General features: G+C 45.0%; 1 protein-coding gene and 1 pseudogene across 6 annotated transcripts; one reads left to right on the top strand and one right to left on the bottom strand.

The window, feature by feature from the left end:
• The first annotated feature begins 120 nt into the window (after positions 1 to 120).
• On the top strand, positions 121 to 26,351 carry Pilrb1l2 (paired immunoglobin-like type 2 receptor beta 1 like 2). 6 transcript variants are annotated; one of them, XR_010056496.1, is made up of 5 exons: positions 122 to 363; positions 3,200 to 3,389; positions 20,740 to 20,770; positions 21,316 to 21,343; positions 22,019 to 26,351. XR_010056496.1 is itself a non-coding variant. In XM_063271773.1 (4 exons), exons 1-3 carry the CDS (start codon positions 279 to 281, stop codon positions 20,750 to 20,752), a joined length of 288 nt encoding a protein of 95 aa, XP_063127843.1. In that variant the 5' UTR covers positions 124 to 278; the 3' UTR covers positions 20,753 to 20,770; positions 21,316 to 22,011. The 6 variants fall into 6 exon arrangements, 3 of the variants coding, with proteins under 3 accessions (XP_001062063.4, XP_063127843.1, XP_006249130.1); XR_010056497.1 differs by lacking the exon at positions 122 to 363 and adding an exon at positions 1,388 to 1,810; XR_001840747.3 differs by lacking the exons at positions 122 to 363; positions 3,200 to 3,389 and adding exons at positions 18,030 to 18,243; positions 18,833 to 19,022.
• On the bottom strand, positions 14,967 to 16,486 carry LOC103693637 (ras-related protein Rap-1b pseudogene; annotated as a pseudogene).
• Positions 26,352 to 27,030: the final 679 nt, after the last annotated feature.

Genomic DNA, 27,030 nt, shown 5'->3' with positions numbered 1-27,030 from the left:
TATGCCAAGGGCTAGGATATGTCTCCCAACAAAAAGTGTGGGCTGGGTCCAAGAACACTGCCATGTTGTCAGTAACCACAAGGGTGGATCTTTTGCAACATCGGAAAAGAAGAAACCAGATCAATAAAGGAAGTTGCTGGCCACACAGAGGTGGAGATGGTCCTGTCAAACTCAGTCGTCCACTTGAGAATGTCTGAGCATGTGTTTTTATTTACCCTGATTCTCTCTGGACTGCTGAGTGCCCCAGTGTCCCTAGACAGGGCAACCTTGACTGCCTGATGGCCCTGCTGGTCTCACTTCCTGGAAGGAATCTGGCTATGCCTCAACTCCTTATTTTGCTGTCGGCATCATGTCTGCACACTGGTGAGTGGTGGGGACCTCATTAGCAGGGACTGAACCAGAGATAGGGACAGAATGGCTGGGAAAAGTGGGTGTCTTGTGTAGAGTGTCTGGTAGGGGAGCCAGCCAGGCCTCTCTTTCCTAAGAGCTCAGCCTTCAGAGTGAGGACAACCCAACCCTTCCCTCTTTTTCTTGTCCCCCAGCCATAGCGACAGTCCTGCCCTGTGTCCCACCCCTCCCTTCAGATGAAGGCTCAGGATGCTCAGGGTTGACTTTTAAATCCCTGCAGTGGCTTCAGACTCTCCCTGTCCTTCCCAGGGAACTCAGCAGTATACACAAGGGTAAATGACTTTGGTGTCAACCAACCAGCTGTCCTCTCTGGAGTCCAGGGCAGCTCCATCGAGATCCCCTTCTCCTTCTACTTCCCCTGGGAGTTGGCCAAGGATCCTCAGATGAGCATAGCCTGGAGATGGAAGGACTTCCATGGGGAATTCATCTACAACTCCACCTTGGCTTTCCTTCATGAACATTTTAAGGGCCGGGTTATTGTGAATTGGACACAGGGTCAGACATCTGGTGTCCTCAGAATCCTGAACTTAAAGGAGAATGACCAGGCCAGATATATCAGCAGAGTTTCTCTGCAAACAACTGAAGGCATGAAGTCGTGGCAGTCTGTAGCTGGAACCCAACTCATCATCATTCATGGTGAGTCACCATGACTCAGGCTTTGACACCTGTGGCTTCCTTGTTCCCTAGATATCACATCAGGGTTCAAAACTCTGAGCTTCCTTTCATATTCCTTTCCGTCAGCTCTGCCCAAACATCTGCCACCAGCATCTTTCCTTGCAGTTGGGAGAAGTCTTTGCTGCCTCCTATGTCTGTCATCCTCTGCTCAAACAGAATCAGACAGGACTCTAGGCTTCAGTAACCCATAGTTCACACCCTTATTGTCCCAAAACTAACTACAGTCCTGTCCACTTTCACCTGTGACCTCAAGGTGAATATAATTCTCCAGGATGGAGCTGACTCTCTTGTTTCTGTGGCAGGGCTCTAGTTGGTACCTATGTGCAGCATCCTCACATAGCTCCAATGTCAGCACAGAACATAGAGTAGGGGCCATTGGATGTTCTGGTGTTCTCAGGTCTAACTGTAACTGCCACATGTCACCATAGTCCCTCATTTCACCTCATAGTTCCCCAGGACACACCTATCTTCTCTCCCCAGTCCCTTCAGTCATTAGAAAATGATTAAGAAAGTGTTTCCATTTCCATGATGTGGCTGCTCTGTCTTCTGATCCCTACAGCCCCTCTGATGCTGAAGGAACTGGAGTCCCCTGGATTGGGAGCCCTGAGCCCATTGTAGTGACTTGTGTTCCTGCATAGGGACCAAGAGAATCTGGGTCCTGTGTGTTGCTGCATTGTTTCCTTCAACCTTTCTTTGTTGCTCCCCATAACCACACATTTTTGTAAATGTGAGTACTTCTTTATTTCCTGTTTTCTTTTTATCTTGTTTATTTATTTTATATCAGTTTCTCAGCTTGTAGCCCTGGCTTTTCCAATACTCACAATATAGATCAATCTGGTCTCGAACTCACAGCAATCTGCCTTGCCTCTGCCTACTGATTGTGGGCAGTACAGCATGTGCCACAACATCCTGAGGTGCCTCTTGACTGTCCTAAGCCAAAATATGGGTTGATGTGCACAGAGCAGGTATCTGTGCAGGCCACAGCTACCATGGTGACCTGTGGTAGGGTTTGATAACTGCTGCCTGGACTTAGAGAGAAAGGAGCCATTTTATGTATGTGTCTAGTTCAGTCATTCTCTAATTTCCTAAAGGTGCAAATCTTTTATAAAGTTCTTCATGTTCTGGGGACCCACATGCCTAAAAGTATATCATTGCTACTTCATAATTTTAATTATCCTATTTTTATGAATCACAACAAATACCTGAAATATGTGATACCTGATATGTAATCCATGTTGGGATAATTACGCACAGGTCAAGTACCCCTGGTTTAGAATTCGGAAATAGGTAAATATTGGGAAAAATTTTCTCAGTTATGTGTGTAAAGCAAAGGAATGTATTCTGCCCTGGACAGAGCTGCACACGAAAAGCTAAAATTGTGTTTTTTCTGTTTCACATTTTGGCATATTCAGTGTGTATGGCAAGTGCATGTGTGTGTGTGTGTGTGTGTGTGTGTGTGTGTGTGTGTTTGTACATATATTTATGTATGTAGTGGCTACAGGAAAGCCTAAGTTCTCATCGACCTTCTTTTGGGGGACAGGCTCTCTCACTGGCTTTAAGTTTTTCATGGAATCTAGGTTGGCAGGCCAGTGAGCCCCAGGCACAAGTCTGTCTCCACCTCCTCAGCTCTCGGATTACATCACTTGGCTCTGTTTGACACAGAACTAGACACATAGACCAGGTTACCTGTCCACTCACAGGGCTCTGCCTGCCTCTGTCTCTTGGGCTAGGAGCAAGGGTCATGCACCCTTCACCAGGTTCTTGATATTGATATTGGAGACCAAACTCAGGTTCTTGTGTCCAAGCAGCAAACTCACTATGAACTAACCATATCTGTATGTTACATATATTGAGTGGAAAAAAAACATCGCCGAATTTTTCTAACGTAGTTATGTGTGACCCAATGAAAATTAGTGAACACACAGCCAGGACACTTGGGGACTGTGCATCTGAGCTTACTCTTCTGGAGTCTCAGCCTTAAGCATGTGTTCCCTTCCTTGTGTGAACTTCTAACAGCTGTTCTGCATCCCACATCCAACTGAGGAGACAAGGTGTGATACTCACCCATTCCTCACTTCATCCACAGAGGATTTTCTCACTTTTCTTCTCTCCATAGCTCCCAGTACTACCGTGGTGAGCCCCTCCATCATCCCCTCTGCCGTCCCCACAGCTGGTCTGGAGGACACAAGGGGCCAGAGGAATCCTTCACTGCTGAAATTGGGAGCCATGGTTGGGATGGTCATGTCCAAAGTTGTGGTCATCATCCCCCTCTATGGATGGGTGATCTTCCTGTGGTGGAAGCAAAGGTAAGTGGTCCAGGAGAGGCCTCAACCGAGCTTCCCCACGGAGAATGTTCTTAGCTGTGGGAGATGGAGAAGGGCAGGGAACATTAAAGAGAGCAGGAGGAGGGAAATTTGCCTGAACTCCTCAAGAACTGCATGGAACCTGCTGTCCTTGCTGACCACTTGGAAATCAGAGGAGCAAATGCAGATGAACAAAGCACCTGCTGCTAAGGAATTCAAGTAGCCATGTAGGAACCTCAGGGGCTGACTGTTCATCTGGAAGAACTGTGTCTGCTGTAGAAGAAATGAGGGTAGACCAGCTTTTGCAGACAACATGTTACAGGAAGTGATATGTATAAGTAGAGACACCACTTTGACTTGGGCATGTGTAAGTAAAATGGAAATAAATGGACACAGAAAGAGAAAGAAATGTGTATGGAGAACTTAACACTACAACAAGCAAGAGTTGGACACTAGAAATCTCACCCTCCTCAGCGAAATCATGAAACACCCATTGAAGTGTCTCACTTGAAGTGATTTTTCCACAAACAGTCACATGAGCATCATCCCAGGAGTCATATAAAGAGTTATCAGATGCTAGGACAGACTGGTGCGCTAGGATCCCTGAGGCTGTGCTGGCCACCTTATGTACTGTGTGAGACCAATGACTTTGCTGCCTCACAATCCAGAGAGGACAGCTCCTAAAGGAAAATACCCAAGGTTGTCTTCCAGCAGCACATGAGTGTTCACATTTGCAAATATTCACATGTGGTTATGCCCTGTTCATAGTAAATTTTACGAAAAGTTTAGGGAAGTACTCTAAATTCAAGCAAATTTTCAGAACAGAAAATTTTATATGTTATGTCCCTGGAGAACACACACATACACCACACACAAACAGACACACACACACACACTTGAAAATACAATGTTCTTTTGCAAAATCCCATTACATTTTTGCATAAACAAATTATTTGTCTTCAAATATTCATGGGTACTCTAAGAAATAAAAATGGGGACAAAGAGGGGTACAAAATAATTTCAGCCCTTGGGAAATCCATAGAAGGGAATCAGGAGTTCAAGTCTATCTACAGTTACATAGGAAGCCTTAGGCCGCTGGGCTCCAAATTTCTTGTACACCCAACACAAGACCTACATGTGAAGTGAGGTCAGAGTTGATTTAAAGCCGTTGGGACTACGAGATAAGGAGAGAGATGCATAGATGGTGGAGTGTAATGGAAGTTTACAAATGAACATTTAAATGTGCATCCCACTGTTTCAGACAGGCTCTGGCCTCTGTCACTGTAAGTAGAAGAACTGAGAGGTGGAAGAGCAGCAGCCTGAACGACTGCAGAAGTCTGACTGGGATTATATCCCTGAGTCTCAAACTGCAGGTTGCAGCAGCCTACAGTGAGAGGGACAGCTAGAAAGCAAGATTTCAGGGAGGCAAGAGGGAGACACAGTGAGTGCAGAGCAGAGAAGGCAGAGATATGTCAAGAAAGTAGAGTAGGGAAAAGGACTGAAAGGGAGACAGGATATGGTTGAGTTCACTAGTAGTCATCTGACATGCTGTGTTATACAGAAAGTAGGCTGACTCCTGGTGTCAGGTCCTGCATATTCTCAGACCTGTGCCTACCTGGATGTTGCAGACATGTGTGATGCTCTGGTCCCCTCCTGTTGTGTGCACACAGAGAACAGCTGAGAGGCAGGAATGAGAACCAGTGTGGCTGACCCAGTGACATAGTTTCTTCTCCTACAGGCCAGCAGAGTAAAGACTAAACCCTAGTAAGGTGAGTGCCTGTCATCTCAAGGGACACATGAAGAGCTGCTTGGAAGTCCTTTATGAGAGGCATGGAAGGGAGCCTGAGCGATGATTCAGTCAGAAACGCATGGCACAGGGGTACAAGGGCCTGAGTTTCATGGATCAGGAGCTTGCACCCAGGGATGTGGCAGGAATTTGCAATTCCAACCCTGGTCAAGCAGGAGACAGGCAGAGACAGGTTGGCTGAACACCTAGTCTAGAACAACTGGTGAGGTTCAGGCCTGTGAAAGAATGTGATTTTAAAAACGAGGGAGATTGCTCAAGGTGATGAATCATGGACATAATATTTTCCAAATTGATGTTACCTGAAATATTTTAAATTACACATGAAGGAAGAAAAGTAGTATATGCCAGGGAGATAGCTCAGTCGGAAATGGAGTCTGCTGCCTAGCCCATTGACCTGGAAATGATTTCTGGGGACCCCAATGGTACACAGAGTACACTGTCATCTGTGTTTCATGGTTGGCCACCAGATCATGGTGACAAATAATCTATTATTCCTTAAATAACAGGCTCTCCAGTGGTAGGATCTCTCACCAGGGAGGCAAGTTTACATCAAAGTAGTTGTTGGTGATTACACGCCCTGCATCCCACAGCCTTCCATGTCTTCTCGTTGGGAGTCAGAGCTAATGGCTGCAGGATTCTCCTGTGAAAATCATTCTTGGATAACCCCCACTTCTGCCATGGGGGCTCGGATACCCTCCCCTTGGAACCAAGGTCCTCCTGTGTGTCTCTGGGCCTGAGAGCCTGACTGTTCTGTTCTCTCTCTGCTCATGGAGTTATTGACACTTTTAATAAATATCTTACTCCCAGCAATCCATCTCAGTGTGTCTCCTGAGCCCCCATCCTTTTCCCTTCCTGACACTTCTTAGAGAGTGTAGACTGTGTCTAGGGTGCAAGTCACTGGGATAGATGTAAGCGCCATGGTTTTCATTGAAACCCACAGCCTGAGAATCAGAGTTCTCTTCTTCCTACTCTCTGGATGCTGACATCTCATCCAGAGCCCACCCGTCCTCCCCACATGCTTCACGTCAGGTGTCAGAGCATGACCTGCTTGGCTCACATATTGCGCTTTCTTTACTCACAAGCCCAACTGTATATACTCACTTTCTCATTTCCTGTCATGCTGACGTTCTGCACTCTCGATTCTCTCCTAAAATGGGAAATTTGTCCCAAGTCCAGTCTGTCCTAATGTTTGATAGTCAGCAGGTCACCTTATAATAAAAATTTGCAGGTACACAGCAAACCATCCACAGTGACCCAGAAGGAATGAAACCATGCTTCTCATGACAGAAGAATTTTATGGCCATGCTCGATAGAGATCTACCAACCATAGTGAGCCATAAATGAAGAGGTATGGATACAGCTCCAGGTCTCCAATCACAAGCCTCAAATGAATATCATTCATGGGCCTTTCTTTTGTCATTGGGAAGCTGTTCCCAATGCCATGAGACAAGCTGGAGATATTTGGGGTCATGATGAGATCACTAAAACTGGTGTCACTAATGTGAAGTGTCCTGGAACAGCTGTGAGATGTCTACTGTGGTTGTGACTGCATCCTAGCCCCTGAGACTGAACTCAGCAGCTCTCATGGGCATGGTGTTATTGGGCATTTCTGATGTTTTTATACAGAAGGCTTCCAAGATGCCGGTCTGTCCAGTCATCTCAAGGAGTCTCATGCACCGGAAAGAAGGAGCCTTAATATACTTGTTCAAATGGCCATGTGACTTCTCAGGTCTTTTTCCATTGAATAAGAGGGAAAATTGAGAGATAAGCCCAGAGCAAAGACTTACAGAGACAACATCCTCATCTCTACATATGTGCTTAAGCTCAGGTTGTATACACTTAGGCAGCCTGTGTCTCTGATCTGCCAAAAGGGAACATTATGTTCCAACTAGTAAGTAGATATTGGCTTCTGCCCTGGTGACAAGTGTTTGGAATTTATGTTCCCTAGACTGAACTGATGAGTAAGAAAAAGGACTAAAAGAAATTGGAGATCATACCATTCCTGTCATCCCAACAATTGACAGGTAGTGATGGAAATATTATCAATTTTAACACAGATTCTCAACATATGGGTCACCTCCTCTTTGAAGCTAGGAGAACGTTTTCACAGGAGTCACATTTCTGATATCCTGAATATCAGATGTTTATATTATGATCATAACTGTAGTAAATTACAGTCATGAAATACCAATGAAATAATTCTATGATAGGAGTCACCTCAACATGAAGAGATGTCATAGCATTAAGAAGTTTGAGAACCACAGAATTAGAGGCTATTCTTGGTACTTCTTGAGTTTAGGCCAGCCTGGGCTACATGGGATTTTGTCTTTAAATCAACAACAAAGCTTAACAACACTGAAATCAGTAAAGTGTGTCATGAAAAAAGGCCCTCACTTAGCTCCCTTTTCGTTGGAGATGGAGAACTTGAATATGATACTTAGCTTCTCTCCAGATTTATATAAAATATAACATGACTAGCAATACTTCAGTTTATGTATGTTTGTTTTTGTTTTCTTCTGTTTTGGAGGAGGGGGTTTCTCTATTATATACATCTGATTGTCCTGGAATTTGCTTTGTACACAAAAGTCTGGCCTCAAAGTCAGAAAATCTCCTGCTGCTGCATCCTACTAAATGTACCCACATGGTAGGGTATTAACACTTTCCATTTTTTTGTTCATTTATTTGTTTTGTTTTTGTTTTTTGTTTTTTTTTTGGTTCTTTTTTTCAGAGCTGGGGACGGAACCCAGGGCCTTGCACTTCTTAGGTAAGCGCTCTACCACTGAGCTAAATCCCCAGCCCCGGTTTTGGTTTGTTTTAAGCTAAATATAATAACCGTGAGGAGGGGGCTGTGAGTTTCTCTGTTTCTGTGACCACAAACTTGATGACATACCTATAAATGTCTCTGCCCTTGGCTATCAGCAGATGTTGGGGTATACTGAACTGTTTCCCCAGCCCCACTCACTGTACCTTTAGAACACAGTATAGAGTCTCTTCCTGGGGACTCCCCTGGGCAGGGGTGCAGGCAGGAGCTCATCTGAGGCTGAGGACCAGGTCTACACCACCAGCTGCCATCCTTCCCCCACCTTCTCTAGCTTATTCACTCTGTCCCGGCACTAGCCTGGGGGAGTTAATTTGTGAACACAATCTGGATCTTTGTGTTGTCACTAGGGAAGAGAGATCAATTCATGTGTGTGTAAGGAAGTGGTGACAAGAACGGAAAAGACAGGGACAGTTGTCATCTATGAGGTTATCTGCTGGGCCCACAGAGCCCGCAGTATGTGTTATCTGAGGGAAGCCTCTGGAATTGGATCATCTACAGAGAAACAGGAAGGGTTGAGCCTGTTTTCTCCCCCTGCTGTCATGGGATAAGTTAATTAGTTATAAAGTCAGAGAGTCTGAATGCTGTGAATAATGTCAGGAACTAGAGTCTCAAGAACCACTGAGCCTCGTCTTAAGGAGGCCTTGTTTAGTCAGGATGATGACGGCCAATATGTTGTAACAGACCATATGTTAAAGGATCCTTGCATGATATGTGTTTGAGATCTGGTGCATGTGTGTGCAAGTCAGTTTGGTCCCATGTGTGGAAGTGCAGAGGACAACCTCAGGTATGGTAATTAGCAACACCCTCCAAGTTCACCATGAACTTTTTGTTTCTGTTTTTGACTGATTGGTGTTTTGTTTGATACATAGACTTTTGTAGGTTTGGCTGGGATTTAATGGTCATGTTGTTGAATTTTTTTTGGTTTGTTTATTCTTTGACACAAGTCTTCACTCTGCTCCATTTGCTGTCTAAAATCTGGATACATAGACCATACAGCTTCAAACTCAATGGATCCATGTGCTTCTGTCTTCTTCCTCCCAAATCTAGACTTGTATGCACATGACCAATGTGGGGTATAATACTTTAAATAATACTTACTCATTTATTCTGGGGTGTGTAGGGTAGGTAGGGAAACATGTGCTACTCCCTCAGCATCACTCATATTCCTATCATGCAGGCTGACACTCCCCATGGTCCTGTGATATGCAAAAGCCCTGTGTGCACACCAAAACCACAGACTTCCTGTCCCAAGAACAGATCATGACTTGGGATTAAGGAGCCAGCAGGTGGCAGCAGTGCAGCTGAGCACAGGGCTTAGTTGGTATCCTTACACCCCACCAGAGCCTGCTGTATTAAAAACATGTTGTGTAGCAGCTGACTTATGGAAGTCTTGTCATGTCCAGGCCCTCCTTGGGTGGGTTAGTAACCAGATGACCTTCTACTCAGAGACCTCAGACAGGCAGGATAAGGTAGATGAAATCTGGAGGTGAGTGCTCATGGCCATGAGGACATTTTTACCTCACTGAGCCAAAGATTTTCATCTGGTATAATGTGTTCTTGCCTGTCATGGACAGAAAATGATGTTCTTTGTCCACTGAGAGACAAAGGAGCAGGATCATGAACACCTGTATTCACCACTGAGGGGAGGCACAGGTAGGAGGGTGTGTAGAAGTTTCAAATCATTCTTGAATACATAACAAATTTAAGGACAAGCTTGGCCAAACCACAGCCTAAATATCTGTCAGATCAACTGTCACCCCAAAAGGTTGGGGCCCCTTTGGGGAAGTTTAATATGAGAGGCGTGCAAGGGAGCAAGGGAGATGATTCAGCTAGGAAGGTGTACTTGGGTAGCAGGGGCTAATGTTGACCTAGAGCAGCCACACTGTAAATCAGGGATATGGCAGGAATTGTAATCCCAGCTCTGCATGAGCAAGAGACAGGGAGAAGCATGGGGCTGACTGTGTAGCTAGTCTAGTCTAATTGGTGAGGTCCATACCCATGAGAGCCATGGTATAAAAACTGTGTGGATTTCTCAAGATGATCCATCATGGTCATACCATTTTATAAGTTTATGGTAATTGAAGTATTTTAAAATGCTACATTAATGAACAACAAATCAGAGTATGGCAGTGAGATATGGAGCTCAGTAGAAATGCTGCCTAGCACAGTGACCTGGGTGTGATTCCTGGGGACTCAAATGGTACATGGAGAAAACTGACTGTGGACAATTGTCCTCTGCCCAACAGGATCACCCACAGGCTCCTGGTGACACATCATCTGTTAGTCCTCAGGTAACAGACCTCCTGGTGCCATGACCTCTCACCATGGAGGTGAGTTCCTTCAAAGTAGTGATTGAGGGGACTCATTCTGCATATCACCACCCTCCCTGCCTCCTGCATGGGTATGAGAGCACATGGATGCAGGATTGTGTGTAATACATCCTAGGAACCCATGTCTGCTCTGATGTCCTCTCCTTTGGTCCCATATCATCCTGTCTTTCTCTGGTCATGAGATCCTGACTGGTGTTCTCTGAGTGTTTATGAATTTGTAATACTTTTTCATGAATGTGGGATAATACATAAAACAATTCAAGGAGCCAGTTCAGACCAATACTAAGATCAAGCCAGAAAATCACATTCTGAGAGGAGCAGAACTTAGGAGTGTTCCCTCCTTCTCCAGTGTGCACATTCAGGTCCAAGAAGCCTGTACCACCCCCATCTCTGCCATTATTGAAGAAGTAATAACAAGATGGCCGAATTACAGGTCTAATTTCATTTTTTGCCATAGAGACATATCTATAACCTGTAATATCTTTTCATGCAAATGAAGCTCTCTCAGACCCTCAGCACACGCCAATCATGTACATTCATCCTATAACCAATAACCATTTTGGAAATTTCATATAGCCTCTGTTACTTCCAATAAATCACAGCTCTATCACTGAAAACCTCTCAGAGAAACCTGTTTCTTCACAGGACACAATTCAGAAGAGATCCTGTGAGTGAACAACCCTGGAAAAACTTTGTTCCTATCCTTCCAGCAGAGAGCTCATCTTTCCTGTAGACCTTAAGGTCAGAAGAAGAACCAGTCCAGCAAATGAAAGTCTCACTCCAAGCATCCTTCTCAGTATTTGTCTTGACCCTTTTCTCCCATGTGTGACCTCTAAGAGAGTGGTAGACTCTGTCTAGGATTCAAGTCAGTGGGACAGGGGCAAGGATCAGGGTCCACATTGAGAATAACAGCCTGAAAATCAGGGTTCCCCTCTCCCTTATTCCCTGCACACTGCCATCTCATCTAGAAACTTGACCCCCCCCCTCCATGCTTCACATTCAGTGACAGACAACATGTCATGTTTAAGGTCCATGTTGGCCTTTTCCTGAAATGTCCAAGTATACACACTACTTTTCTCATTTCCTGCCATGTTGATATTCTGGACTCTGGGTTCTCTCCTAGGATAGTTCCTTTTTGCCATGTTCAGTCTGTCTTAACTTTTGATAGTCAGCAGACCTGCTCCTAACAGAGCACAGAAACTTTCCATTCTGACCCATGCTTGATAGAGTTCCTTCAAGCACAGTGTGTCATAGCTGCAGTGTGCTACCAATCAACTCCAGTCCACCAATTACAAGCCTCAAATGAGTATCATTCATGGGACTTTGCTGAGGCATTTGGAAAATTATCTCCAATCCATGAGAGTAAATGGAGATAACTGGGGTCATCGAGTGGTCACCAAGCCTTCTTGTGGCTAAAGTGAAGGGTCCTGGAATTTTTTCGTTGTGTCTACAGTGGTTGTCACCCAAGCCTCTTGAGGTTGAACTCAGCAGCACTCATGGGCATGGTGACCTTTAGAGCTGGGGTGGTGTTTTCTCTGAGCATTCCTGATGTGTTCATACAGAAGGATGCCATGATGGTCTGTGTAGTCATCCATAGTTGTCCATTTGCATCTCAACACCACAGGCAGCTGCACACAGAAAAGTGACCTAAATTCAGTTGCTCAAATGGTCATGTGACTTCACGGGTCCATTTCCATTATTCAATAGTGAAAAACCATAGATACTCCCACAGCATTTATTCAGACATGGCCACCATCCTTAACTGAATACACGCAGGGAGACGGGGTCTCTGATGTGCTACAAGGGAACTTTATGTGTAGGGCGCAGTCCCAGCGAACTAAGATGGAGCCGACATCCGGTGCCCTCCTGTGGTAAACAACAGTACTGCGCATGCACGGGTTTGCCCCTGGCACCAATCCGGCCAGGGTGGTACCATGCTAATGGGGTGATTCATGCTCCGCCAATCCCTGGAGGACAAGTAGCACAGCCATAGCCTGTTGTGTATATAAGGCCTTTGCTGCTTGAGGTCCCCGTATCAGCAATGAGGTGGTCCTGCAATAAAGGCTGTTGAGAAGAATCCGACCGTTTTGTGTCTTCCTTGCTGGCCGAGGTGGGCGCGACAACTGGTGGTCCGTATGGAGTCCCGAGGACATCCTCGTGGTTTCAGAACTCTTCAAACCCAGGAAGGCGCTGTTGGTAAGTTCCCGGGTAAGGGATGATAAAGTTCTCTGGAGGTAAGCAGAGACTATGGAAGCCTTGGTATAGAGGCTATAAAGTCTGTGAACTACAGCAATGTTGTTTTCTCCAATTGATCCCTTGTGGGTAGGACTTATAATTTTGTTTCTTTTCTTCTTTGTGTGGTGGATTTGTTTTCTTTTGAATTGCCACCGTCCCCTACATGAGTGCATTTGCTGGGAATAGCCAACAAGTGCCAGGCTATGAAGTCGTGTGTAAATAAACAGGCCAGCCTACCCTGCTGGGATGACATGGGGTGATTCGTGCCCTGCCAATCCCTGAAAGAATATTAGCATACTGTTGTGTATATAAGGCGAGCGCTTTTGCTGCTTGTGTCCCTGTGTCAACAGCTGTTGAGAAGAATCCAACCGTGTGGTGTCTTCCTTGCTGGCCAAGGTGGGCACAACATTTATGGTCCAAGTTGCAAGCAGATGTTGACTTCTCCCCCGGCTAAACTTGTTTACAATGTATGTTCTCTGGCCTGAGAGAAACAGTAGGAAAAAGTACTAGAGGAACTTGGGCATGAGAACAGGAAGTGACTGCAGTAGGCTGGAGCAGCTTCCTGTGACAAAAGCTTTAGGAGAGAATACTCTTCCCTTAGGGTGTTACAGCTCAATAAAACAAGCAGCCTCAGAGGGACTTTGGTGAAACAAATTATCCTCTTTATTCCTTACGGATACAATCTTATACAATCTACCACCTGGTTGCCTATGGTAAACATTGGTACAGTTCTGTAGGTGTGGGGCAGCATGGTCTGAAGCAGGACACATCTGGGGATGGCTCAGGAGTCCCCGGGCCTCCAAGGAGGTCAGAGTTTTTGGGTTCTCAGGCTCTTGTGCATCCAAGCACTGCTGTAATGCCACGGAAGACTAGACAACACAATGGGGGTCCACAGAATGGATCTAGCCCAGGGCTGAGGGTGAAAAGGGAGAGCTGTGGCTGGCTGGTCCAGCAGGGAGAGTCCTTGACTACACTTTGTGGGCTTGGTTTGTCTTCCTGGTAGAGATGCCTGTGAATGCAGAGAGGCCTTCTATGGGAGATTAGATGATGGTTCTGTAGGTAAAGGGGTTTCTCTGAAGCTCCCCATGGTGTATCCTAATGAAAAGAGACGGTCCATGGTTTTAACCTTTATTGTCATGGCAGAAAGTGGATGAGTAAAACTCTTCTCTACTTCTCAACATGGGCTTGTGATTAAATACTTTTTGCAGGGAGAAGTGTCTAGTAAGGAAAGGTTCATTTTGTAAGCTGCTAGGCCTTTACTTTTCTCTTTATAATGGATATCTGTCTGGAGCCTATGCAACCTGTTGTCATGCCCTATACCTGTGGAAGGGTTTGGAGAATTGCTCATATGTGATTGATAACCACAAATATATGGAGGACTGTGGATAGTGACCGTCCTGGTGTCCTGGGAGTCAGGCAACTTGCCTCTCGCCATCAGGTTGTCTCTGGTGTTACCTTGTTCTGCTATTTCTGACAGTGGCTAGATCGTCCTATAGGCCTGTGTGTCAGGAGTGCTGCAGACCTGTTTTCCTGCTTTCTTTCAGCCAGATGTGGGAACAGAGTGTTCTGCTTTTGGGCGTGTAGTCTTTCCTGTCTACTCGTCTTCAGCTGTTCCTGTGGGCCTGTGTCCTGAGTCTACCAGGCACGTTGCTTGGAGCAGAAAAGTTGGTCTTACCTGTGGTCCCGAGGCTCAAGTTGCTCGTGGGGGGCTGCTGTTGAGCTGTCGGTGAGGGTGGCAACCAGGAGGGCCTGTGCCACCTGTTCCTGGGGCCCCGGTGCATCATGGTCCCAGATGGTGTTAGGTGTTTTTCTCTGGAGTCAGAAATGTGGGCAGAGTGTAGCTCTTCTGGCTTCCCAGGTATTTCTGCCCCTCTGAAGGTTTAGCTCTCCCTTCCACAGGATTTGGGTGTAGAGAATTGTTGACTGGTTCCCTTCACGTCTGGGCAATGTCTGGACTGCCATGACTATTTTTGTTTTTGTTTTTGTTTTGGCATGGCAATCCAAATTTATTGAACTACGGATGCTACGTTATCTAAAATTGCCTCACTTTAATTAAGGCTTTGAGTTTACATTTGGCCACCTCAAAGTTGTAACATGAGGTTGGTCAATTTAAATACTGTGGCTCCCTGTTGGATGGACACACAATCTTTACACCCAAACGTTAATGCATACAAAGAAACAAGGCATTGTTAAATAGAACAGCAAGTTACTGCAGATTAGCCTTGTGACCAATTACACATGATTAAAATTACTTCGCACATTCACATCCATGGTACTCGTCCACCATTTAACATCTCTACCAAAACATGGAAACACATGGAAACAATCACTAACAGGCAAAGATACTAATCCTGTGTGTTTGGTATTTCAGACACATGTATGCATGAGCAAGCAAGGGAGGCACAGTGAGAATCTACAGCTGGAGAAGCCTGAAAATGATTTACAAAGTTGTTAAATCATTAAAAAATTGTTTGAAAATACACACTTCTTGTTGTAGATGCCCACTGTACAGACTACTATAAACATTGTTCCCTATGTAAACAAAGAAGGAAACATATAATAAGGAGATTTGAAAAGTCTGGACATTTCCTTCCCAACAGATATTAAAGGCAACGTCTTTAATCTAAGACATTTACTGAAAGGACTATCATATTTTAAAGACAAGATCACTGTCTCCACAGGTTTTTGAAAAAATAAAAAAAAACCTATATAGCTGTGTTAATCAAAGCGCTTATCTTGTATAATACAATGATAATGACCTTGAATTTAATAAAATTACAGTAAGCTACGAGTATCAAAGAAGCAAAGTTATCTGGAGTAGTCTATATAGGAGCTCTTTGGACTTTCTTTTATTATGCTAAAATAGTGGTGTTTTTAGCATTTACATTATTGTACTCTCCAATACAAAGTATGGGTGTGCTAAAGTATACAGTACACCATTTTCATACATGTACAACATTGGTGGATGAAAAATGTCTCTTAGCAGTAATACTGGATGTAGCCTCTGGTTTTACCAGCTGCATACTCTAGAACTATCATATAAGTAAAAACCTCTCGTGATACTGGAAAGTGATTAGAATGTGCAAACTGATGGAGTAGCTTTCGTCTGCCTCTTACAGGGTACCACCGCAGGAAAGTCCATTTAAGATGTTGGTAGGTTTAACAAAGTTGGAATGCTGGCAGTGTTGAAATGGGCAACAGTTCTTCAGACCTGGCTCAGAGCTACAATGCATTCAGTACATTAAAGCAGCTGACATGATGACTTTCTGCGGGCCTTTCCAGGCACCAGGGTTTTTCTGTTAATTTGCCACACTAGGTCATAAAAGATCTCATTAACATTTATTTTGGACTTTGCAGAGGATTCTAAGAATGCAGTTGTTTCACTGTCTTGCTAGGTTCTGACCTTGTTCCTTTCCTACAATGCTTTCACCTTCCAAGTCACATTTATTACCAAGCAGAATCACTGGAACATCGTCAGTGTCTTTAACCCAAAGAATCTGCTCTCTTAGATCCTGTAAGTCATTAAATGTCGACTGTGCTGTGATGGAGTAAACCTACACAAAGCCTTGTCCGTTCTTCATGTACAGATCTCTCATGGCTGTAAACTGCTCCATTCCTGCAGTATCCAGGATTTCAAGCATACACTGCTGTGCATCTCCTTCAACTTGCTTTCTATAAGAATCTTCTATCATAGGATCATATTTTTCAACAAAAATTCCTTGAACTGTACAGTCAGAGCCAACTTCACAACACCTCCTGAGCCAAGAACGACTAGCTTATATTCACGCACACATGTTACACTTAGTACCTCTCGCGCTGTCACTAGGTCGCCGCCGTCACCGTTGCCCCACGTTCCCTTTGGGTCCCAGCTCAAGGCGCTATGGGTCTCTGCCACTGCTGCCACCATCGCCGCCACTCAGGCTGCTTTCCACGCCTGACTCTGCCATGACTATTCTTAAGGGATGGATGTGTATAGGAGTTTATGTGTCTAGATGAGCAAATTATATCTTATTTAGGATGGCATTTATATCTTATCAATTGGGTCAGAGGTTATTGTGTTGTGTGTTCTTTCATGTGGTGATTTAATTGAGTTCAAGAGATTGTGTGGTGACTGGACACATTGGGCTACCATGGAATCGGGATGTGTATGTCTGGAACCGTGTCAACCTGTCTTGGGAACTAGATGGGTGGAGAGATTGTTGCTAGACGCAGAGAGTACCCATTGTCTGTGTGATATGGGATGGAACATAGTGTGTGAGAAGCTTTGTTGACTGAAATGAAAATATCCAACAGATACCATGTGGCCCTATGGCGCTGGCACTAATGTGGTATAAAAGAAACCTTTTTAAAAATATCATCCTGAGTGAGCTAACCCAATCACAGAAAGACATACATGGTATGCACTCATTGATAAGTGGCTATTAGCCCAAAGGCTTGAATTACCCTAGGTGCCTAGAACAAATTAAACTCAAGACGGATGATCAAAATGTGAATGTTTCACTCCTTCTTTAAAAGGGGAACAAGAATACCCTTGGCAGGGAAGAGAGAGGCAAAGATTAAAACAGAGACTGAAGGAACACCCATTCAGAGCCTGCACCACATGTGGCCCATACATATATAGCCACCCAATTAGACAAGATGGATGAAGCAAAGAAGTGCAGACAGACAGGAGCCGGATGTAGATCGCTCCTGAGAGACACAGCCAGAATACAGCAAATACAGAGGCAAATGCCAGCAGCAAACCACTGAACTGAGAATAGGACCCCCATTGAAGGAATCAGAGAAAGAACTGGAAGAGCTTGAAGGGGCTCGAGACCCCGTATGTACAACAATGCCAAGCAACCAGAGCTTCCAGGGACTAAGCCACTACCTAAAGACTATACATGGACTGACCCTGGACTCTGACCTCATAGGTAGCAATGAATATCCTAGTAAGAGCACCAGTGGAAGGGGAAGCCCTGGGTCCTGCTAAGACTGAACCCCCAGTGAACTAGACTGTTGGGGGGAGGGCGGAAATGGGGGGAGGGTTGGGAGGGGAACACCCATAAGGTAGGGGAGGGGGGAGGGGGATGTTTGCCCGGAAACCGGGAAAGGGAATAACACTCGAAATGTATATAAGAAATACTCAAGTTAAAATTTTTTTACTGCCACAGTGGGGGACATAATACAAAAGAGATTGAGGAGGGGGAGTGAAGGAATAGAGGAAATATAGAGGAAAGGGGCAGAGAGATTACAAACCACTTAGGAGATGCAATAGTGTGGATAAGGTAGACAGTCAAGGTGGAAGAGAGGAGAACCAGCTATGCCAAGGGCTAGGATATGTCTCCCTACCAAAAGTGGGGGCTGGGTCCAAGAACACTGCCATGTTGTCAGTAACCACAAGGGTGGATCTTTTGCAACATCGGAAAAGAAGAAACCAGATCAATAAAGGAAGTTGCTGGCCACACGGAGGTGGAGATGGTCCTGTCAAACTCAGTCGTCCACTTGAGAATGTCTGAGTATGTGTTTTTATTTACCCTGATTCTCTCTGGACTGCTGAGTGCCCCAGTGTCCCTACAGAGAGCAACCTTGACTGCCTGATGGCCCTGCTGGTCTCACTTCCTGAAACGAATCTGGCTATGGCTCAACTTCTCCTTTTGCTGTCGGCATCATGTCTGCACACTGGTTAGTGGTGGGGACTTCATTAGCAGGGACTGAAACAGAGGAAGGGACAGAATGGCTGGGAAAAGTGGGGGTCTTGTGTAGAGTGTCTGGCAGAGGAGCCAGCCAGGCCTCTCTTTCCTAAGAGCTCAGCCTTCAGAGTGAGCACAACCCAACCCTTCCCTCTTTTTCCTGTCCCGAAGCCATAGGGACAGTCCTGCCCTGTGTCCCACCCCTCCCTGCAGATGAAGGCTCAGGATGCTCAGGGTTGACTTTTAAATCCCTGCAGTGGCTTCAGACTCTCCCTGTCCTTCCCAGGGAACTCAGCAGGATACAAGAGTAAATGACTTTGGTGTCAACCAACCAGCTCTCCTCTCTGGAGTCCAGGGCGGCTCCATTGAGATCTCCTTCTCCTTCTACTTCCCCTGGGAGTTGGCCAAGGATCCGCAGATGAGCATAGCCTGGAGATGGAAGGACTTCCATGGGGAATTCATCTACAACTCCACCCTGGCTTTCCTTCATGAGCATCCCACATCCAACCGAGGAGACAAGGTGTGATACCCATTCCTCACTTCATCCACGGAGGATTTTCTCACTTTTCTTCTCTCCATAGCTCCCAGTACTACCGTGGAGAGCCCCTCCATCATCCCCTCTGCAGTCCCCATAGCTGGCCTGGAGGACACAAGGGGCCAGAGGACTCCTTCACTGCTGAACTTGGGAGCCATGGTTGGGATGGTCGTGTCCAAAGTTGTGGTCATCATCCCCTTCTATGGATGGGTGATCTTCCTGTGGTGGAAGCAAAGGTAAGTGGACCAGGAGAGGCCTCACATGAGCTTCCCCACAGGGAGATGGAGAAGGGCAGGGAATATTAAAGAGAACAGAAGGAGGGAAATTTGCTTGAACTCCTCAAGAACTGCATGGAGCCTGCTGTCCTTGCTGACCACCTGGAAATCAGAGGAGCAAATGCAGATGAACAAAGCGCCTGCTCCTAAGGAATTCAAGTAGCCATTTAGGAACCTCAGGGGCTGACTGTTCATCTGGAAGAACTGTGTCTGCTGTAGAAGAAATGAGGGTAGACCAGCTTTTGCAGACAACACGTTATAGGAAGTGATATGTATAAGTAGAGACACCACTTTGACTTGGGCATGTGTAAGTATAATGGAAATTAATGGACACAGAAAGAGAAAGAAATGTGTATGGAGAACTTAACACTACAACAAGCAAGAGTTGGACACTAGAAATCTCACCCTCCTCAGCGAAATCATGAAACACCCATTGAAGTGTCTCAGTTGAAGTGATTTTTCCACAAACAATCACATGAGCATCATCCCAGGAGCCATAGAAAGAGTTATCAGATGCTAGGACAGCCTGATACACTAGGATCCCCGAGGCTCCCTGTGCTGGCCACCTTATGTACTGCATGAGACCAATGACTTTGCTGCCTCACAATCTAGAGAGGACAGCTCCTAAAGGAAAATGCCCAAGGTTGTCTTCCAGCAGCACATAAGTGTTCACATTTGCAAATATTCACATGTGGTTATGCCCTGTTCAAAGTAAATTTTACAAAAAGTTTAGGGAAGTACTCTAAATTCAAGCAAATTTTCAGAACGGAAAATTTTATACGTTATGTCCCTGGAGAACACACACATACACCACACACAAACAGACACACACACACTTGAAAATACAATGTTCTTTTGCAAAATCCCATTACATTTTTGCATAAACAAATTATTTGTCTTCAAATATTCATGGGTACTCTAAGAAATAAAAATGGGGACAAAGAGGGGTACAAAATAATTTCAGCCCTTGGGAAATCCATAGAAGGGAATCAGGAGTTCAAGTCTATCTACAGTTACATAGGAAGCCTTAGGCCGCTGGGCTCCAAATTTCTTGTACACCCAACACAAGACCTACATGTGAAGTGAGGTCAGAGTTGATTTAAAGCCGTTGGGACTACAGGATAAGGAGAGAGATGCATAGATGGTGGAGTGTAATGGAAGTTTACAAATGAACATTTAAATGTGCATCCCACTGTTTCAGACAGGCTCTGCCCTCTGTCACTGTAAGTAGAAGAACTGAGAGGTGGAAGAGCAGCAGACTGAACGACTGCAGAAGTCTGACTGGGATTATATCCCTGAGTCTCAAACTGCAGGTTGCAGCAGCCTACAGTGAGAGGGACAGCTAGAAAGCAAGATTTCAGGGGGGCAAGAGTGAGATACAGTGAGTGCAGAGCAGAGAAGGCAGAGATGTGTCAAGAAAGTAGAGTAGGGAAAAGGACTGAAAGGGAGACAGGATATGGTTGAGTTCACTAGTAGTCATCTGACATGCTGTGTTGTACAGAAATTAGGCCGACTCCTGGTGTCAGGTCCTGTTGATTCTCAGACCTGTGCCTACCTGGATGTAGGAGACATGTGTGATGCCCTGGTCCCCTCCTGTTTTCTGCACACAGAGAAGAGGTGAGAGGCAGGAATGAGAACCAGTGTGGCTGACCCACTGACATAGTTTCTTCTCCTACAGGCCAGCAGAGTAAAGCCTAAAGCATAGTAAGGTGAGTGCCTGTCATCTCAAGGGACAGAAGAGGAGCTGATGGGGAATTCATTATGAGAGGCATGGAAGGTAGCCAGAGTGATGATTCAGTCAGAAACGCATGGCACAGGGATAGGAGGACCTGAGTTTGATGGATCAGGAACTCGCACCCAGGTATGTGGCAGGAATTTGCAATCCCAGCCCTGGTCAAGCAAGAGACAGGCAGAGACAGATTGGCTGAACACCTAGTCTAGAACAACTGGTGAGTTTCTGGCCTGTGAAAGATTGTGTCTTTAAAAACGAGGGGGGATTGCTCAAGGTGATACATCATGAACATAACATTTTCCAAATTGATTTTATCTGAAATATTTTAAATTACACACAAAGGAAGAAAAGTAGTATATGCCAGTGAGATAGCTCAGTGGGAAATGGAGTTTGCTGCCTAGCCCAGTGTCCTGGGAATGATTTCTGGGGACCCAAATGGTACACAGAGAACACTGTCATCTGTGTCTCATGGTCGGCCACCAGATCCTGGTGACAAATAATCATTTATTCCTCAACTAACAGGCTCCCCACTGCTAGGATTTCTCATCAGGTGAGTTTACATCACGTACCCTGCATCCCACAGTCTTCCATGTCTTCTCTCTGGGAGTCAGAGCTCATGGCTGAAGGATTCTCCTGTGAAAGTCATTCTTGGATAACCCCCACTTCTGCCATGGCGGCTCGGATACCCTCTCCTTGGAACCAAGGTCCTCCTGTGTGTCTCTGGGCCTGAGAGCCTGATTGTGCTGTTCTCTCTCTGCTCATGGAGTCATTGACACTTTTAATAAATATCTTACTCCCACAATCCATCTCAGTGTCTCTCCTGAGCCCCCATCCATTTCCCTTCCTGACACTTCTTAGAGAGTGTAGACTGTGTCTAGGGTGTAGGTCACTGTGATAGATGTAAGGGACATGGTTTTCATTGAAACCCACAGCCTGACAATCAGAGTTCTCCTCCTGCTACTCTCTGGATGCTGACATCTCATCCAGAGCCCCCCGCAACCCCAAATGCTTCACATCAAGTGTCAGAGCATGGCCTGCTTGGGTCCCATGTTGAGCTTTCTTTACTCACAAGCCAAACTGTATGCCCTCACTTTCTCATTTCCTTCCGTGTTGATGTTCTGCATTCTCGATTCTCTCCTAAAATGGGAAATTTGTCCCACGTCCAGTTTGTCCTAATGTTTGATATTAGCAGGTCTCCTTATGATATAAATTTGTGGGTACACAGGAAACCATCCACCGTGACCCAGAAGGAATGAAACCATGCTTCTCATGACAGAACAATTTCATGGCCATGCTCAATAGAGATCTACCAACCATAGTGAGCCATAAATGAAGAGGTATGGATACAGCTCCACTTCTCCAATCACAAGCATCAAATGAATATCATCCATGGGCTTTTTCTTGGTCATTGGGAAACTGTTTGGTCTCGAGGAGGTCACCAAAACTGATGTGGCTAATGTGAAGTGTCCTGGAACAGCTGTGAGATGTCTACTCTGGTTGTGACTGCATCCTAGCCCCTGAGACTGAACTCAGTAGCTCTCATGGGCATGGTGATATTGAGCATTTCTGATGTGTTTACACAGAAGGCTGCCATGATGCTGGTTTGTCCAGTCATCTCAAGGAGTCTCATGCACCAGAAAGAAGGAGCCTTAATCCACTTGTTCAAATGGTCATGTGACTTCTCAGGTCCTTTTCCATTGAATAAGAGGGAAAATCCAGAGATAAGCCCATAGCAAAGACTTACAGAGCCAACATTCTCATCTGTACATATGTGCTTAAGCTCAGGTTGTATACAGTTAAGCAGACTGTGTCTCTGTTCTGTTCCCAAAAGGGAACATTATGTTCCAACTAGAGAGTAGATATTGTCTTCTGCCCTGGTGACAAATATTTGCAATTTATATTCCCTAGACTGAACTGATGAGTAAGAAAAAGCACTAAAAGAAATTGGGGATCATACCATTCCTGTCATCCCAACAATTGACAGGTAGTGATGGAAATATTATCAATTTTAACACAGATTCTCAACGTATGGGTCACCTCCTCTTTGAAGCTAGGAGAACATTTTCACAGGAGTAACATTTCTGGTATCCTGAATATCAGATATTTATATTATGATCATAACTGTAGCAAAATTGAAGTCATGAAATACCAATGAAATAATTCTATGATTGTAGTCACCGCAACAGGAAGAAATGTCAGAGCATTAGGAAGCTTGAGAACCACAGAATTAGAGGCTATTCTTGGTACTTCTTGAGTTTAGGCCAGCCTGGGTTACATGAGACTCTGTTGTTACATCAACAGCAAAGCTTAACAAAACTGAAAACAGTAAAGTGTGTCATGAAAAAGGGCCCTCACTCAGCTTCCTTTTCGTTGGAGATGGAGAACTTGAATATGATACTTAGCTTCTCTCCATATTTATATAAAATATATGTTGACTAGCAATACTTCAGTTTTTGTAAGTTTGTTTTTGTTTTCTTCTGTTTTGGAGGAGGGGGTTTCTGTATTATGTACATCTGATTGTCCTGGAACATGCTTTGTACACAAAGGCTGGCCTCACAATCAGAAAATCTCCTGCTGCTGCATCCTACTAAATGTACCCACATGGTAGGGTATTAACACTTTCCATTTTTTTGTTCATTTATTTGTTTTGGTTTTGGTTTGTTTTAAGCTAAATATAATAACCCTGAGGAGGGGGGTGTGAGTTTCTTTGTTTCTGTGACCACAAACTTGATGACATACCTATAAATGTCTCTGTCCTTGGCTATCAGCAGATGTTGGGGGAGACTGAACTCTTTCCCCAGTCCCACTCACTGGCCCTTTAGAACACAGTGTGGAGTCTCTTCCTGGGGACTCCCCTGGACAGGTGTGAAGGCAAGAGCTCATCTGAGGCTGAGGAGCAGTGAGGCAGATGAAGACCATGATGTCATCCTAGGGAAGAAACATGAGGTCAGTTGGCAGCAGGCAACTGTGCTATCATAAAAGTGAAACTTCGGCCTGAGCATTCTGTCTACACCACCAGCTGCCATTCTTCCCCCACCCTCTCTAGCTTCTCCACTCTGTCCCTGCACCAGTCTGCAGAGGAACTTTGTTACCACACTCTGGATCTTTGTGTTTTCACTAGGGAAGAGCGATCAATGAGTGTATGTGTAAGGAAGTGGTGACGAGAAGGGAGAAGACAGGGACAGTTTTCATTTATGAGGGTATCTCCTGGGCCCACAGAGCCTGCAGTATGTGTTATCTGAAGGATGCCTCTGGAATTGGATTATCTACAGAGAAACAGGAAGGGTATAGCCTGTTTTCTCCCCCTGCTGTAATGGGATAAGTTAATTAGTTATAAAGTCAGAGAGTCTGTATGCTGTGAACAATGTCACGAACTAGAGTCTCCAGAATCACAGTGCCTCGTCTTAGGGAGACCTTGTTTAGTCAGGATGATGACGGGTAATATGTTGTAGCAGACCATATGTGAAAGGATCCTTGCATGGTACATGTTTGAGTTCCAGTGCCTGTGTGTGCAAGTCAGTTTGGGCCCATGTATGGAAGTGGAGAGGACAACCTCAGGTATGGTAATTAGCAACACCATCCAAGTTCACCATCAACCTTGTGTTTCTGTTTTTGATTGATTGGTGTTTTGTTTGATACATAGACTTTTGTAGGTTTGGCTGGGATTTATTGGTCACATTGTTGGATTTATTTTGGTTTGTTTATTCTTTAACACAAGTTTTAAGTCTGTTCCCTTTCCTCTCTAAAATCTGGATACATAGACCATACAGCTTCAAACTCAATGAGATCCATGTGCTTCTGTCTTCCTCCTCCCAAATCTTGACTTGTATGCCCATGACCAAAGTGGGTTATAATTTTTAAATAATACTTACTCATTCATTCTGGGGTGTGTGGGTAGGTGGGGACACATGTGCTACTCCCTCAGCATCACTCCAACCCTGCAGGCTGACACTCCTCATGGTCCTGTCATATGCAAAAGCCCTGTGTGCGCACAAACCACAGATTTCCTGTCCCAAGAAGAGATCAGGACTTGGGATTATGGAGCCAGCAGGTGGCAGCAGTGCAGCTGAGCACAGGGCTTAGTTAGCATCCTTAAACCCCACCAGAGGCTGCTGTATTAAAAACCTGGTGTCCAGCAGCTGACTTATGGCAGTCTTGTCAGGTCCAGGCCCTCCTTGGGTGGGTTAGTAACCAGATGACCTTGTAACCAGAGACCTCAGACAGGCAGGGTAAGGTAGATGAAATCTGGAGGTGAGTGCTCATGTCCATGAGGACATTCTTACCTCACTGAGCCATAGATGTTCATCTAGTAGAGTGTGTTCTTGCCTGTCATGGACAGAAAATGATGTTCTTTGTTCACTGAGATACAAAGGATCAGGATCATTCACACCTGTATTCACCACTGAGGGGAGGCACAGATAGGAGGGTCTGTAGGAGTTTCATATCATCCTTGAATACATAACAAATTTAAGGACAAGCTTGGTCAAGCCACACCCTAAATACCTGTCAGATGAGCACCTGTCATTCCAAAAGATTGGGGACTCTTTTGGGAAGTTTATTATGAGAGGCATGCAAGGGAACAAGAGAGATGTTTCAGGTAGGGAGGTGTTCATGGGTAGCAGGGCCTGAGTTTGATGTGGAGCAGCCACACTGTAAATCAGGGATATGGCAGGAATTTGTAATCCCAGCCCTGCATGAGCAAGAGACAGGGAGAGGCATGGGGCTGACCGTGTAGTTATTCTAGCCTAATTGGTGAGGTCAAAACCCATGAGAGCCATGGTATAAAAAACTGTGTGGATTTCTCAAGATGATCCATCATGGTCATAACATTTTATAAGTGTATGGTAAATGAAGAATTTTAAAATGCTATATTAATGAACAACATAACAGTGTATGGCAGTGAGATATGGAGCTCAGTAGAAATGCTGCCTAGGACAATGACCTGGGTGTGATTCCTGGGGATTCAAATGGTACATGGAGAAAACTGACTGTGGACAATTGTCCTCTGCCTGTCAGGATCACCCACAGGCTCCTGGTGAGACATCATCTGTTAGTCCTCATTTAACATACCTCCTGGTGCCATGACCTCTCACCATGGAGGTGAGTTCCTTCAAAGTAATGATTGAGGGGTCTCACCCCGCATATCACCACCCTCCCTGCCTCCTGCCTGGGAATGAGAGCACTTGGATGCAGGATTGTGTGTGATACATCCTAGGAATCCATGTCAGTTCTGATGTCCTCTCTTTTGAACCCATGTCATCCTGTCTGTCTCTGGTCATGAGAGCCTGACTGGTGTTCTCTGTTGGTTTATGGATTTGTAATACTTTTTAATAAATGTGGGATAATAAATAAAACAATTCAAGGATCCAGTTCAGAGCAATACTAAGATCAAAGAAGAAAATCTCATTCTGAGAGCAGCAGAAGTTAGGAGTGTTCACTCCTTCTCCAGTCTGTATATTCAGGTCCAAGAAACGTGTACCACCCCTACTCTGCCATTCTTGATGAAGTAATAACAAGATGGCCGAATTACAGGTCTAATTTCCTGTTTCTCCATTGAGACATATCAATCAAGTGTAATTTCTTTTCATGCAAATGAAGCTTTCTCAGACCCTCAGCACACGCCAATCATGTACATTCATCCTATAACCAATAATCGTTTAGGAAATTTCATAGAGCATTTGTTACTCCTAATAAATCGCAGCTCTTTCACTGAAAACCCCTCAGAGAAAGCCGTTTCGCCACAAGAAACAATTCAGAAGAGATCCCGTGAATGCACAATCCTGGAAAACCTTTATTCTTATTCTTCCAGCTCTGAGCTCAACTTTCCTGTTGACCTTAATGTCAGAAGAAGAACCAGTCCAGCAAATGAAAGTCTCACTCTAAGCAATCCTTCTCAGTATTTGTCTTGACCCTTTTTTCCCATATGTGACCTCTAAGTGAGTGGCAGGCTCTGTCTACTATACAAGTCAGTGGGACAAGGGGCAAGGACCATGGTCCATATTGAGAATAACAGCCTGAGAATCAGGGTTCCCCTCTCCCTTATTCCCTGCACACTGCCATCTCATCCAGAAACTTGACCCCCCTTCCTCCATGCTTCACATTCAATGACGACAAAGGCATGTTTAAGCCCCATATTGGGCTTCCTTTCCTCAAAGGTCCAAGTACACACACTACTTTTCTCATTCCCTGCCATGTTGATATTCTGGACTCTGGGTTCTGTCCTAGGACAGTTCCTTT

The sequence above is a fragment of the Rattus norvegicus genome, chromosome 12, assembly GCF_036323735.1.
Source record: "Rattus norvegicus strain BN/NHsdMcwi chromosome 12, GRCr8, whole genome shotgun sequence".
Taxonomy (NCBI): Eukaryota; Metazoa; Chordata; class Mammalia; order Rodentia; family Muridae; genus Rattus; species Rattus norvegicus.
This window is presented reverse-complemented; position numbering and strand designations above follow the sequence as displayed.